Consider the following 12,561-nt stretch of genomic DNA (forward strand, 5'->3'; position numbering starts at 1 on the left):
ACCGTATTTGGTCTGGTGAATACCAGAGCCGAAGGCTTGGCCTATTGTCTTCTCCATTTGTTATTTATTATGCATATCTTTTTTTAAAATGAATTTCTTTTAAAACTTGTATTGATATTGTGCTGTCGCGGGAGCTCGTATTTTAAGTAGTTGGTTGCAGCTTTTACCTCCGAGGTTAACTGTGAATGTGACAAATTTAAATTGGATTTGATATCCACACTCTCCCTGACCTCTCTGGACTACATTGAGAGAAACCGCTGGTCGCATACGTGGACTGAAGAGTTCTGACCGTGTCACCGTGCCCGCGTTCTCATCACCACGCGGAGAATGCCGGGGCTGCCGGCCAAGTCGGTTCATTATCAACTGGTGGCAACCGTAAAGATCCCATTTAAAGCACTCTTTGTGCGATTACGACTATAGGGCGCATGCGTTAGGTTGACAGTTTGCTCACGTCCCTCTGACCTTTCCATCTCGACGTGTCAGGTGTATTGGCATTCTGAGGTGCCTTCCGTGATACCACTCCCTGAATGTCAAGCGGCCCTTGAAGGCAGGCTTTGTGGACTCTCATTAAACCAGCTGGTTGTAATGTCTTCGTTTACCTGATTTCCAGTACCAGGTGGAGGCCCCACCATATGCTGCGGAGGACAGGCATGGGAAAATAATTCCTGCTCTGAAGCTCTACACTAAAGCTTAATCCGCCCCCTCGTTAAGCCAATAAGGAATGGAAATACTTCGGAATAATAAGCCCTGCGGAGGGGGAAACGGGACGCCTTATCCCATTCCCGTGGCGTGTTATCGCTTTGCCCAGCAGATGTACAGTGGAAAAGCCCCTTCAGGAACGCCGGGCTTCCGTTCTGCGGAGAGCAGGACCCTCGGATATGACAATCTGGTGCCTGTGAAAGCAGGAGAGCCTGGGGGACATGTCCTGTGCCTCTGCATATCATTAACTGATAAACATCCTGGAGGGAATGGTGACCGTGACATCAGTGAAATAGCTGGCATCGTAAAAGGAGGAGAACCGTAGAATGATTGGAGAGGTGGAATGGGGTCAAGTGAATGACTGACTGTTCTAGTCTCTTTTATTCTATGGCCACGTTCTCTAAAATGGCAGTAGGAGGATTCTGGTGTTGTGAAATGCCCCATGGTCACCGCCAGCAGGTTTCTGGTCTCAGGTGTGGAGGTGTTCGGTTTTATGCCAGTGTCGCCATTGTTCACTGAACAACAGAAAACCGTTCTGCACAAATTCGTAGTCTTCCCCTGATACCAGTGCTTAATTTGGAGTCAGATGGTGGAATATCCATTTTAGTTGTAACTCAAGCTCCTATCACAGGCGATGAACAATTAGAATGTATGATTTGAATATGTAAAACAATTGTTTTAAAGAGTTAAACGCAGTCACAGAATATATAGATTCATTTAAAGTCTATTGGAAAGTGATTCACATTTGGCTGTGTTTACAGGTGTCTTACTTCATTTAATTGGATCATTTTCAGGGTTGATCGGTTAAGCAAATTCTGAATCGGTCAGCCTGTACGCAGCCACACTCATTAAACGCATTCACATGATTCAGCCTAATGCATTATTCCTCTCGCAAGCGTCACCGAACATTCAGAAGAATCAAATCGACGCGTCACTTGATGTAACGTTTCCATAAGTGCTCTGACCAGATTCTCAGCCTAATCAGCTGCAATATGGCACATGGCCATTTGATCCGGGCCTCGCTGGAAACCGAATAAAATGCAGTTCCTTTGTATTTGAGCGACACCGCCCCCTCCGCCATGTGATGTGCGCCACTTCACTCGAATGTTTGTCCCATTGTTCTGCCTTCTTGCTCCGCGCGGCGGCCATTAGCCGAGTCAAAAATTGGGGCCAAGAGATCACACGCTGTGGGGGAGTTGAAAGCGTCGAACCCCCCTCCTCACTGCTTCCTCAGATCCCTGCCTCAGTTCCGTCGGGTCCGGTGGCGTCCGTCGGTTGCGAGAGATCCCCTCGCCTCCGTGTTAATTTGCAGAGGAGGCGTGGCACGTTGGCGAGTAACCGTCGCCCTCCGTTGGCCCGACTGCCTTAGTGAGTGGCGTCCAAGTGGGTTCGGGACCGTTCGGGACTCTGGGAAAATCTTTGATCACGGTGAACGCGCACAAATGTTCTGTTATGCACACACTCACTCAAGTTGGTTCCCGGGTGGGGTGGGGGGGTGGGGGGGGGGGGGGGGGGGGCATTGCTGTGTCTCTTGCTTCCAATTTAACTAGAGCTTTGGTAGACAGGCGTGGGACGTGACATCCAGGCCCACACTTTTGGCCCCATCAGGCTAGGTTTGCACAGCCTGGTGGGAGGTGTTTAATTGCCGGGTACTCCTGCCTCAATTCCCAGGCTGCCCCAGCTAAACCCGGTGTGACTGCGTGACCGGAGCTACGACTGCTCCCGTTTCCACTGGGTGGATTTCCGTAATGGTGGCGAGTGGCCTGGAGCACAGCGGTGACGATTACAAGTGATGGGCTTTCTAAAGTTGAAGATGCGATCTTGGGATGGGGAAGGCTTGAGACGTCTTAATTATACGGGGTGGGTGTCTGATCTCGGCAGGGTTAAGGTCCGAGTTAGCTCATCCAATTGCCGCCCTGTTGGAGGTGCGTGTGCACGTGCGTGCTCATACCAACGTGTGTGTTCTGTAGTGAAGGGAGTGGCCGGAGACTACCTCACCCTGCCCTCGAGTGAAACACAGCGACAACTTTCTCTGTAGCACACAGGCGGCTCCTTTTTCGTCAGACAAGCATTTGATATCCGCCCCCCTCCCCCCTTCTGTCTCTCTCCTCCCCTCTGTTCCCCCTCCGTGTCTTCCTCTTCTCGGACCCTCCCCTCTTTTTCCTCCCCTCTTTTTCCTTCCCTCTCCGTCTCCCAGGACCTCCGCCTCTTCTTCAGCTCCGACAAAGAAACGCGAGGACTACCTGGAATGGCCTGAATATTTCATGGCTGTAGCCTTCCTGTCAGCTCAGAGAAGCAAGGATCCGAGCTCACAGGTAAACTCCCTGCACGCACGCACGCGTGCACAAATGAACACTTACGCCTGCTCCCTGGTAACAACACCACCAGCACCACTCTGAACCAACCCTCTCCAACATCCTCAAACTGGACCCCCCCCCCAACCACCACCACCACCCCTCTTCGATCCCTCTCCAATCCTTCCTTGCCTGTTATTAAATATGAATCCAGATGCGGCTCCCTCGGCTTGTTCGGCCCATCAAGGCGGTGGCAGATCTGTGGGCGAGTCCGCAGCCGCAGATCGAGTGGCAGGTCTGGGGTGGGGGTTGTTCCAGTAGGTCGGAGCTATGAGCCCTTTGCGCGGTGGTTAGCATTGGCCCGTTATCTCAAAGTTCGATGTTGGTTTTGATTTCTTTCGACAGTGATTACGCCCCCCCCCCCCGTCTGGCCGTGCTTGATGTTTGACTTTGAGCTCGTTTTGAAATGCATTTCCAACCCACAGAATTGTCTGGATGAAAGGTGAGGACTTTCGGATTCAGTGGTTCCTAAAATACTACAAAAACTTTTTTTCTGAGACCCAGTACCGAGATGATGTTCTGATGGGGGCATTCGCAGGGTTTAGTATGAAATTAAACACAATGAATTATTCAGTTGTGTGGGAGTCCGGGTCGGGGGGGGTTGTGTGTGTGTGTGCGCGCGCTCGTTTCGTGTCTTTGCATGTGTGCCTTGGCTTCAGAGGAGCAGAAAGGTGATGAGCGCTGGTTCTGCTCCTCTGCGATAAGCTCCACCCCCGGGGAGCGAGGAGGGGGAGTGAGTGGGGGTGGCTGACGGGGCATAATAGAGGGTCTCCCGCTCGCGTCCTGACCCTCCCTCCCAACGTGCACACCTGGCGCTGGCGGTTGGCAGGACTTGGTGTACCACCCGGGGAGGGGGGGACGAAACGGTCCGACTCACCGCCAAGTAGTGTCTAATGACCTCCCGTTTCCACAGTGCTTCTGGATGTTGTCTGGTCGACTCCTGTGGGAGAGGAGCCAGAGAAAGTAGTGGCGGTGGGGATTAGATGGAGAGCGAGAGAGCGAGGTTTTAAGCCAGCCAGGCCGGCCCTGATCAAAAACGGGCCCGGGATGAAACGAGGACGGTGCTTTAGTCGTCTCCCACTTCTACATTTCTCCTTTATTTTCCTCTCGGAATGAAAGGGATCCCGGAATGTTTCATGTCCCCCGACGACGCGTTCCGCACGAGGCTTCTGTGTTTACAGCTCGCCACAGGGGGGTGACGATGAAGCTCCCCGCTTCCGCCACAATCCCTCCCCCGCCAATGTTTGACCCCCCCCCACCCCCCCGACACAGTCTCCCAACACAACGGACAAACGCATTTCCTCAAAGGACTCGGACTCGATGCTTTTATTTATTTATTTATTTTTTTGCATTGAGGCTAAACTTGGCTTAGCTCAATTCTGTGGTCTGCACCCTTGACGGATGCACTCTTCAAACAGGCCCCCTGCATTAATTCAGCGATGCTCTCCAGACTGCCTCCGCACAACACTGACGAGCGCACAGGCGCACCCACGCTCGAAAGCGACGAGCCGAGAAGATGCGGCAGCGCGTCGAATTGCACATCATGTGATCTGCGGCCTGAACGAGTTCAGCACACGTCATCCCACTCAGGCAGCGTGACTTTGTCCCCCCAAGAGAGTCTCTCATTCGGTCTTTGTCTCTCTTATATGCTTTTTGTCTTCCCAGCCGCTCCTCTATCATTCTAGCTACCATCTAGCTACGAGCTGAGAGATTGGGCCGGGTGGACGTAACAAGGTTTGATGTGCTGATGGATGGGGTGAGGCTGAGAGAGTGGGGCTAGTGGGCGGGGGGGGAGGGAGGGGGGGGGGGTGCGAGGGCGCCGGTCTTTTTAAAGTGATAAAGGGACTTGGCGTAGCGTTTCTACCCCTGATCAAAGCCCAGCGTCCTGGGGAGAGTGATGGCGGGGGGTGTGCTCTCCGGGTCGTTTGATGTGCTGGAGCCATGACAGTACAGCAGGAGTACTGACGGACCGACGGCGCCATGAAGGGCACGCAGTACGGTGCCGCCGCTGCGCACTCATTGGTTGGATGGCGGACGGTTACAAGCCAGGAAGCAGTTCGAAGGCCTTGGTGATTTGCATGTTTGGATCAGTCTGATTGGATTGGTTTTCACGTTTGTTGGGGCGGGAATGGTTTCCGTTTCTGTTGGCAAGTTAAAGGGTTTTGTCTGTTGAATGGTCGAGCGAAGGTTTATTGGTATGTTATTCCTGATCACTAACTGTCGTACTTGTTATCTTCCTGTGCGTGGCGTGCGTGCGCGCCTCCCTCTCTGTCTCTCAGTCTCATAATTTTTCCATCTCTAATTGGCCTAGTTCTCAGCTGGAGTCCATCTCTTGCCTTTTGCTATTCCCTCCCCAACTTTTTCAAGCAGTCAACAGTGTCCTTCTCACTATTCAATACCGATACTAGGCCTATTATTTCCTTCCTTCTCTCTGGGTTTTTCTCTTGGAACATGTGTTGGGAACCAGGAGAACATGATTACAAGCATCGATGACTATAGAGTTCCCAACGGCTGTGACAAAGTGTTCAACTAGCCACATGTGACATGAATGTACGCTTATAAGCCACCTACAGTTAGCGACACGCAGAGCAGCAATAACTACCTTGATAGTACAAATCAGGGCCGGCCCTAGGCATAAGCAACATAGGCGGTCACTTAGGGCCCAATCCGCTAGTGACTAATGGGGGGCCCTAATTTTGCTTAGGGCACCCGAAAGGCTAGGGCCGGCCCTGGTACAAATGGAGCCTGAGGTGGGATGTGAAGCTAGCTGGGTTAGATCTGACCTTGCTTTGTAACGTACCACTCTGGAGAGCAGGAAACAAAACGGCAGCAGGCCAACCTCATTAGCGATGCCGTTTCAACCAGACAACTTTCAAACGGTCGGCGTTTGATGGCTGTTCGCTCCGCCACTGGTTTCCAATCCTACTAATGTTTCCTCCCGTCTCCAGGTGGGAGCGTGTATCGTGAACCCGGAGAATAAGATCGTGGGCATCGGCTACAACGGCATGCCCAATGGCTGTGATGACGACCTGCTGCCGTGGTCTCGCTATGCCGATGACCGACTGGACACCAAGTATCCCTACGGTAAGATCACCAAACGGCCAGTAGGGGCTATCCATACTGTAGCATCAAATCAGATCCCCGCTCGGTAACGATAAGTTATTAAAAAGGTTCCTTAGCTTGATGTCAGACCTCGCTTTAAAGAGCATTTGTTTTCTTTTAAATACTTTGAGCGTTTCATCTGGCCGAAGTAGTGTGCCAGATGGGTAGGGCTTGCACTTTTGGGACTACTTAATGGGTTCCATCGCTCCAGGCACGCACCAATCACGCGGGAGTGTTTTAGTATAATTGAACCGGGGTCTGGGCTGTGCGCTCTACTGCTTCTGCAGCCGGCGAATTGAGGACCCCAACTGACGCCGCCAGGCCAGAATAGCATGTCGGCAGCTGGAACAGTGGCGGGCTGACTAACGCGCCGTGTCCGTAGCGCGTGTGCGGAGATCTCACTCGGGCTGCGAAGAGACGCCAGGCTCAGCCTTTTCCTCACTGGACCATGCAGAGGTCTGTTTCACAACCTCCTTCAGCTTACCGCTACTTTCAAAGCAGGTACGCCCCCGAGCAACGAGTGCTAGGCTAGTTAGGGCGTTTCTTTTTTTTACGTACACGGGCGGTCAAGGCTGGTCGTCTCTGTTAGGGATATGCTGGTTCAGGCAGGAGGGGAAACTGGCTGCTGGTTTCCCAGTCAGAGTGCAAGTACACCGAGACACTTGAGCTATGGGTTTTAAACTCGATTCTGTTTTCACAGTTCAGTAATAATTCAATTTGCGCGATCAACATGTGGTTCGAGGAAATAATGTGAGATGTCTGGGTTAGTATACAGCTTTGGAAAAAATGAAGGCCACGGGCTAGGCCATTGGTTTGGGTAGGTTTAAATGATACATTCTTAATGTCTTGGATTTGACAGGATAAGGGCCAACTCTGGTGCAAGATATACAGCTATCCGGAAAAAATTAAGAGAGCACTGCATTTTTTTCTTTCCTTTTCAAAAAAGTCGAAAAGGAAGTTTTTGAGTGAGGAGCAGAAGGGTTAAAATTAAGAGACCACTGCAAATTGAATGCTTCTGTTCCTCATTCAAAACATTCCTTTTCGAATTTTTTGAAAAGGAAAGAAAAAAGTGCAGTGGTCTCGTAGTTTTTTCCAGAGGTGTATTGTACATCACAGATCCGATCAGACTATAAATAGCATCTGAATAATGGACCCCCAAATTCCCTTGTCGGCAATCCACTGCCGATAATCAACTTTTAGTCATCAAATGTGTGTCAATTCACAAATGGAAAGACAAAATGGAAATGAATACTGTAATGGCACTACCCCTATTATTACAGGCTTTTAGGTATTAGTGACACCTATCCATCTCTATGATCTTAGCCTAACTGCAACCTTGTGAAACACCTTGCAGTTATTCTCAGAGCATAGAGATGTACACTGTTGTGTAGGGACAAAGGCCCTCATTTATCAAAAGTGCGTACACCAAATTTCCAGCGTACACCTGGCGTACACCCAAAACCACGGTGACTTTGAGATTTATCAATATGGACGTTGGCGTACGGCACTCTCAAATCCTACGCCAGCTCAGGAGGTGGTGTACGCACGTTTTGAGTTCGTGCGGAAATGCGCATGTTGAGTTATATGTTCTTATCATTTATGTTATATTATGTTGTTTAATTATGATACTGACTGTTGTATACCCAAAATTGTGCAAGAGTTAATTGTGCGCATGTGTGAGACGGGACTTTTATTTTGACCTGTCTCAAGTAAAAAATGTGTAGCCGTATACTCAGCCCCTGCTGCAGTTCCCTCGTGCACTGATGTTATGCCAGTGCATTGAGATGTAAACTGAAAATAAAACCGTATTAATAGTTATATTTGGAGTGATCTTTGGTGGATGGATGACAACAAAATATTGCACATGGACATGGCGGAGAGAAATGAAACCTTAACAGCGCAGAAAAGAAAATCCTAACGCACTGACAAACTAAAAGATGTGATATATTATGACCTACTGTAAAAAAAACAGCAACATAATTACAAACTTCAGTGTTTATTTTTGTGCAACATGGACTTCAAGGTTTCATTTGTGTGACTTTACCAAAGCATTTGATTTATATGTATACGTTTCAGGGTTAGGCCCGGCAGTTGCGCATGGACTGGGTTCAGTAATAAAAGGCTTTGAATTACCAAAATATAATTCAGACTGACAAAATAATAAAAATGACATTCTTCTTCTTTTAGACAATAATAGAAATAATAATAATAACGACATTCACATTAATAATTGTCATGCAGTTATTAATGTGAATGAAGGGTACTCCACATCACATCATCTTTTATTCCGCTTTTTAAACTGCCAAATGAAACAATTTTATTTATTTCTACCTCCCTGGTGATCATCTCAATCTCCACGTCAGAGAAGTTTCTCTTTTTTGCCGTCTTCCGTGTGTCCATGGCATAAAATGAGGGCGTGGGGGAAGTGGAGACTTGAATATATAGGGGCGTGTTATTCTAATGACGATCGTTTTCATCCGCGGCATTTATCAAGGGAAGGTATTGCGTACACCTGGATTTTAAAGGTACGCACAGTTTCATAAATCAGGCGATGAGAGGAGTGTAAGCAAAATCTTACGCCAACATATACGCCCGTTTCTACGCAAGAATGATAAATGAGGGCCAAAGTGTTTAACAGTTTGGGCGTCCTCCTGTCGAGGATTGATGCGTTGCAATCTCTATACATGGTTATGGCTCACACTGGTCTGCTGTTAAAAGAACAGTTTCCACAAAAGAGAAAGTAAAAAAGACATGTACAAGAGGGACATTCACAGACATGACCCGAAGCGTTGGCTATGCTGTGCTTCGAGTGGTGGACATGCTCAAAGATGAATCTTCAACTAGTGTTCCTGTGTACTCCGGGTGTCTTCCATCCTTCACTCAACCCTGAACAGTCTCCCTCAGCTGTACAGACCGATTTTAATTTAAAACTGGCTATGCGATGGAGGCCACTACTCTTAACCCCAGCAAATAAAAAAATAAATTATGAATGAAGGACTGTGGTTTCCAAACAGTTGTCATGGGAACCCTGGGTAGTTTTAGGATGACGTGAAAGAATGTAGGATGGAAAACGTTTTGTCTCAGAAAAGTAGTGGATGTGCTTTTGGCGGATCTAAATATAGCAACAGAAATGTAAAATTGTAATGCGTTTCATTTTGTTTGTTATTTATTAATTTTTTTACATGCAACAGAGACACTGGTGTCAAAGTAAAAATGCAAAGGATATTTTCAGACATGAAGGAACTCATGCATTTTAACATGTCTCCTCTATGCAGACATTAAACGTTATTTGGAGGAAGGCTGTTGTTTTCCACAGTTATCGAGTCCCTTGAAGGTATAATTACACTAGGGTGTGTAGGCACACCTCTTCAAAGAGATTTAAAGTATTATCTTGGTTTCAAGAGGCAAAGGTGGGATTCCTCACTACTGGGAGGAAGTAATTAAGGTAATCCCAATTGAAAGTGCATCTGAATTTGTTTCTAAATATCGATTCACAGCATTAACTGTAAAATCTAAATCAGGGCTACCCAATCCTGTTCCTGGAGAGCAACCATCTTGTAGGTTTTCACTCCAACCCTGATTTTTGCACAGCTGATTCTAATAATGAGCTGGATGACCCTAAGTCAGGTTAGTCACAACTGGGGTTGGAGGGGGAACCTACAGGACAGTAGATCTCCTGGAACAGGATCCAGAAGCCATGCTCAAAATTCATATCCCCATAAACTGTCAGGGACTGAGATCAAATGCCTTAACTGGAACAATTACCATTAATGTGGTGATGTTTTTGTCTTGTAGAAAACGAAGGCTATGCTATCATAATGGGTTCTGTTAGGGCTGTGGAATACTGTGGCCGACATCCTGTAGACATTGTTTTTGCTTTAACTTACAGCAACTTTCCCCGACTAGCCTGTAAGTGTTTAGCAGAGACTGTTAAGAATGAACACCTATACAGGAAGTGTTTACATATATAGAGAAGCTTTGTGAAACCCCAAATAAGGATAAACTGAAAAGCAGGAAATGTATGCGGCCCATGACATTTTTGACACTTTGTCGTGCTGGCTCTACAGGGATATTTTTATTCTTTGAAAGTGGAGGCTTAAATAAGTGACACCGTTTGACCTGTAGAGGGCACTACTCTCTAACACTTAAATTGCAACTACACAGTACTCATCTAGTCAAAGCTCACAGAGCTTACACACGTTTGTCTTTCTGTCCTTGTGGGGACCTGAGAGGGTACCCATAGACCTTGATTCCTCTCTCACACACACTCACACAGACCGACAGTGTCTGTTGGACCCTGAGTGTGGTAACTGAACATTTCTTTTAAGATTATCTACTGATGGAAACGTTGTCAGGTTTTGTGCTAGTTTGAGGACCGTTAGCTGTGTTCCTTGCACCATAGTATTCAAACCAGTTTCCAGTCTATAGTTTTGAGAGAAATGTTTGGGAGCTCATTTCAGGTAATGGGGCCAATGGGGGAGTTTGTGTGGTAAAACATAGCGGTAGGGCACCTTCATGAATATAGGACCCCAACCCCATGGCCAATCTGTCAATAACATTTATGTATTTCTAACCTTTAAGTAATTCCCTTGGCTTTTTCTCACTCCATATACAGACTGTTGTTCGATAAAACATTCAACTAGTCAGTGTTTAAATAATGTCGTTCCCTTTTTGAGCCACTTAAGGGGGGCAGCTACACTGTTGTTCCCCCTCTTCAACCCTAAGCAAGCACACCTGATTGTAATAATTAGCCTGATGGTTATGTGATGGAGCAAAGACACCTCTGGGAGAGCTGTCCGGGGGCATGGTTCAGGATTAAACCTCCTGGACGTTAGCCCTTTGGAACAGGGATTGAGTTGACATCTACAGGATGATGGATCTCCAGCAACAGGGTTGAAGTTGTGATCTGTTGATCTGTAGGAAATATATTTAGACATAATAGGTATGATAATGAACAGCCATACAGTAGCTTCAGTAGCTGGAGTTGCATTCTTTGGCAGGAACAGTGTTTTTTTTTTTTTTTTAACTGTATGTCTTTCACTTCAAATGGGGCGATTTCTATCCCAGCTTTGTTGATTTTAGTTTTTTTTAAAATATATTTTATGTACAGGCTACTTCAAGATCCCCTCAGCATGTCTATAGTATTACAATCAGACTCCAAAACCCTCTGTTTTATGGTTGGTATGGGATTTGTCTGTTCATGGGGATTGTTTTGTTTTTGCCTATATGACATTTGGCATTGCAATCAAACCGGTCCACCTGTGACTCGTCTAACCAGACCGGATTGCTCCACTTGTTATTTATTTAATGTATTTATTTTTAAACCAGGTGTTGTCTGGTCAACTTCAGTCATGCATTTTATAATGCTCTGAGCAAAGGGCTTTTCCGTTTTTACCTAGCATGTAGGCCAGGTTTGTGCATACTCTATCTGATGAGATGGCCTTAATGTAACCCTGACCTTAATGTAGCCCTCAGAAGGTGACTTTTTCACACGTTTTTAAACTCTAAAACCTATCCAACGTAGAAGCGGCAACAAGTCTTGTTCAACAGTAAAACGCTCGGACACACTCTGATGCACTTTCGTTTTTGAGATGAATATGAGCAGGGGAGGTTGAACCTCACCCTTGGCAGTGGCATACCAACATACACTGACACACACATGGACACGTCCTGCCTAGCTATCCAGGAATAACAAATACACCTATCCCCAGTCTTACCCCATTCTGCTCCTGGGCTGCATCTCTGTGAACCTCTACATTTTGTACCAGTCTGAACATTTAATTAAGCGAATAGGGAACCATTTGTGAGTGTAGACACAGTGGGTTGTTAATGCCTAATTCAGACCCATTTATTTCCCCACCAACACAAAGGAATGGCTGTGTAATCACTTCATCCAACGTAGCAACGTTAATAATACAATGTTTCTGCCTCTGTGAGTCACCGCTAACATGGATTGTCTCTTCCTCCAAATCTCATTTTTCTCTTTCTAAATAAAAAAAATGTCTCACCCATTGTCTTAATTTCTTCTGCCCCTCATTTTTTGCTCTGTTTTTATTTTTCTCTTAATTTCCTTTGTCTTTTTCTTTGATTTCTGTAAGACTATAACTTAAAACATTTGTTAGCCTGGACACAGGGCAACTAAATGACCAACTGCCCAAAGTAGTAACCACGCATGCTTTGCATTTGTTCTTTTCTTGTATACCTAATACCTCAAAGGCCTACTACTTCATACAATTCCTCTGGAAATATTCACTAAATACCTCATACTCACATAGGGAAAACTCATCTTTCTTTTTTGGAAGGAAAAATGTTAATATATCTTGTACATATGTATTCAGGCCCTTTGACACACTCCAGTATGAGCCCTGATGCATCCTGTGTCTTTTGATCGTCCTTGATGTCTAGA

At 46.7% G+C, this 12,561-nt stretch overlaps 1 protein-coding gene across 1 annotated transcript in view; it reads left to right on the forward strand.

Annotated features, from left to right (window-relative positions):
• The window catches only part of dctd (dCMP deaminase), a 35,784-nt gene that overhangs the window by 1,845 nt on the left and 21,378 nt on the right, over positions 1–12,561 (forward strand). Inside the window, 2 exon segments of the mRNA NM_001304212.1 lie at positions 2,897–3,014; positions 6,002–6,137. Coding sequence (NP_001291141.1) covers positions 2,897–3,014; positions 6,002–6,137 — 254 coding nt within the window.

This window comes from Esox lucius, chromosome 25, assembly GCF_011004845.1.
Source record: "Esox lucius isolate fEsoLuc1 chromosome 25, fEsoLuc1.pri, whole genome shotgun sequence".
Classification (NCBI taxonomy): domain Eukaryota; kingdom Metazoa; phylum Chordata; class Actinopteri; order Esociformes; family Esocidae; genus Esox; species Esox lucius.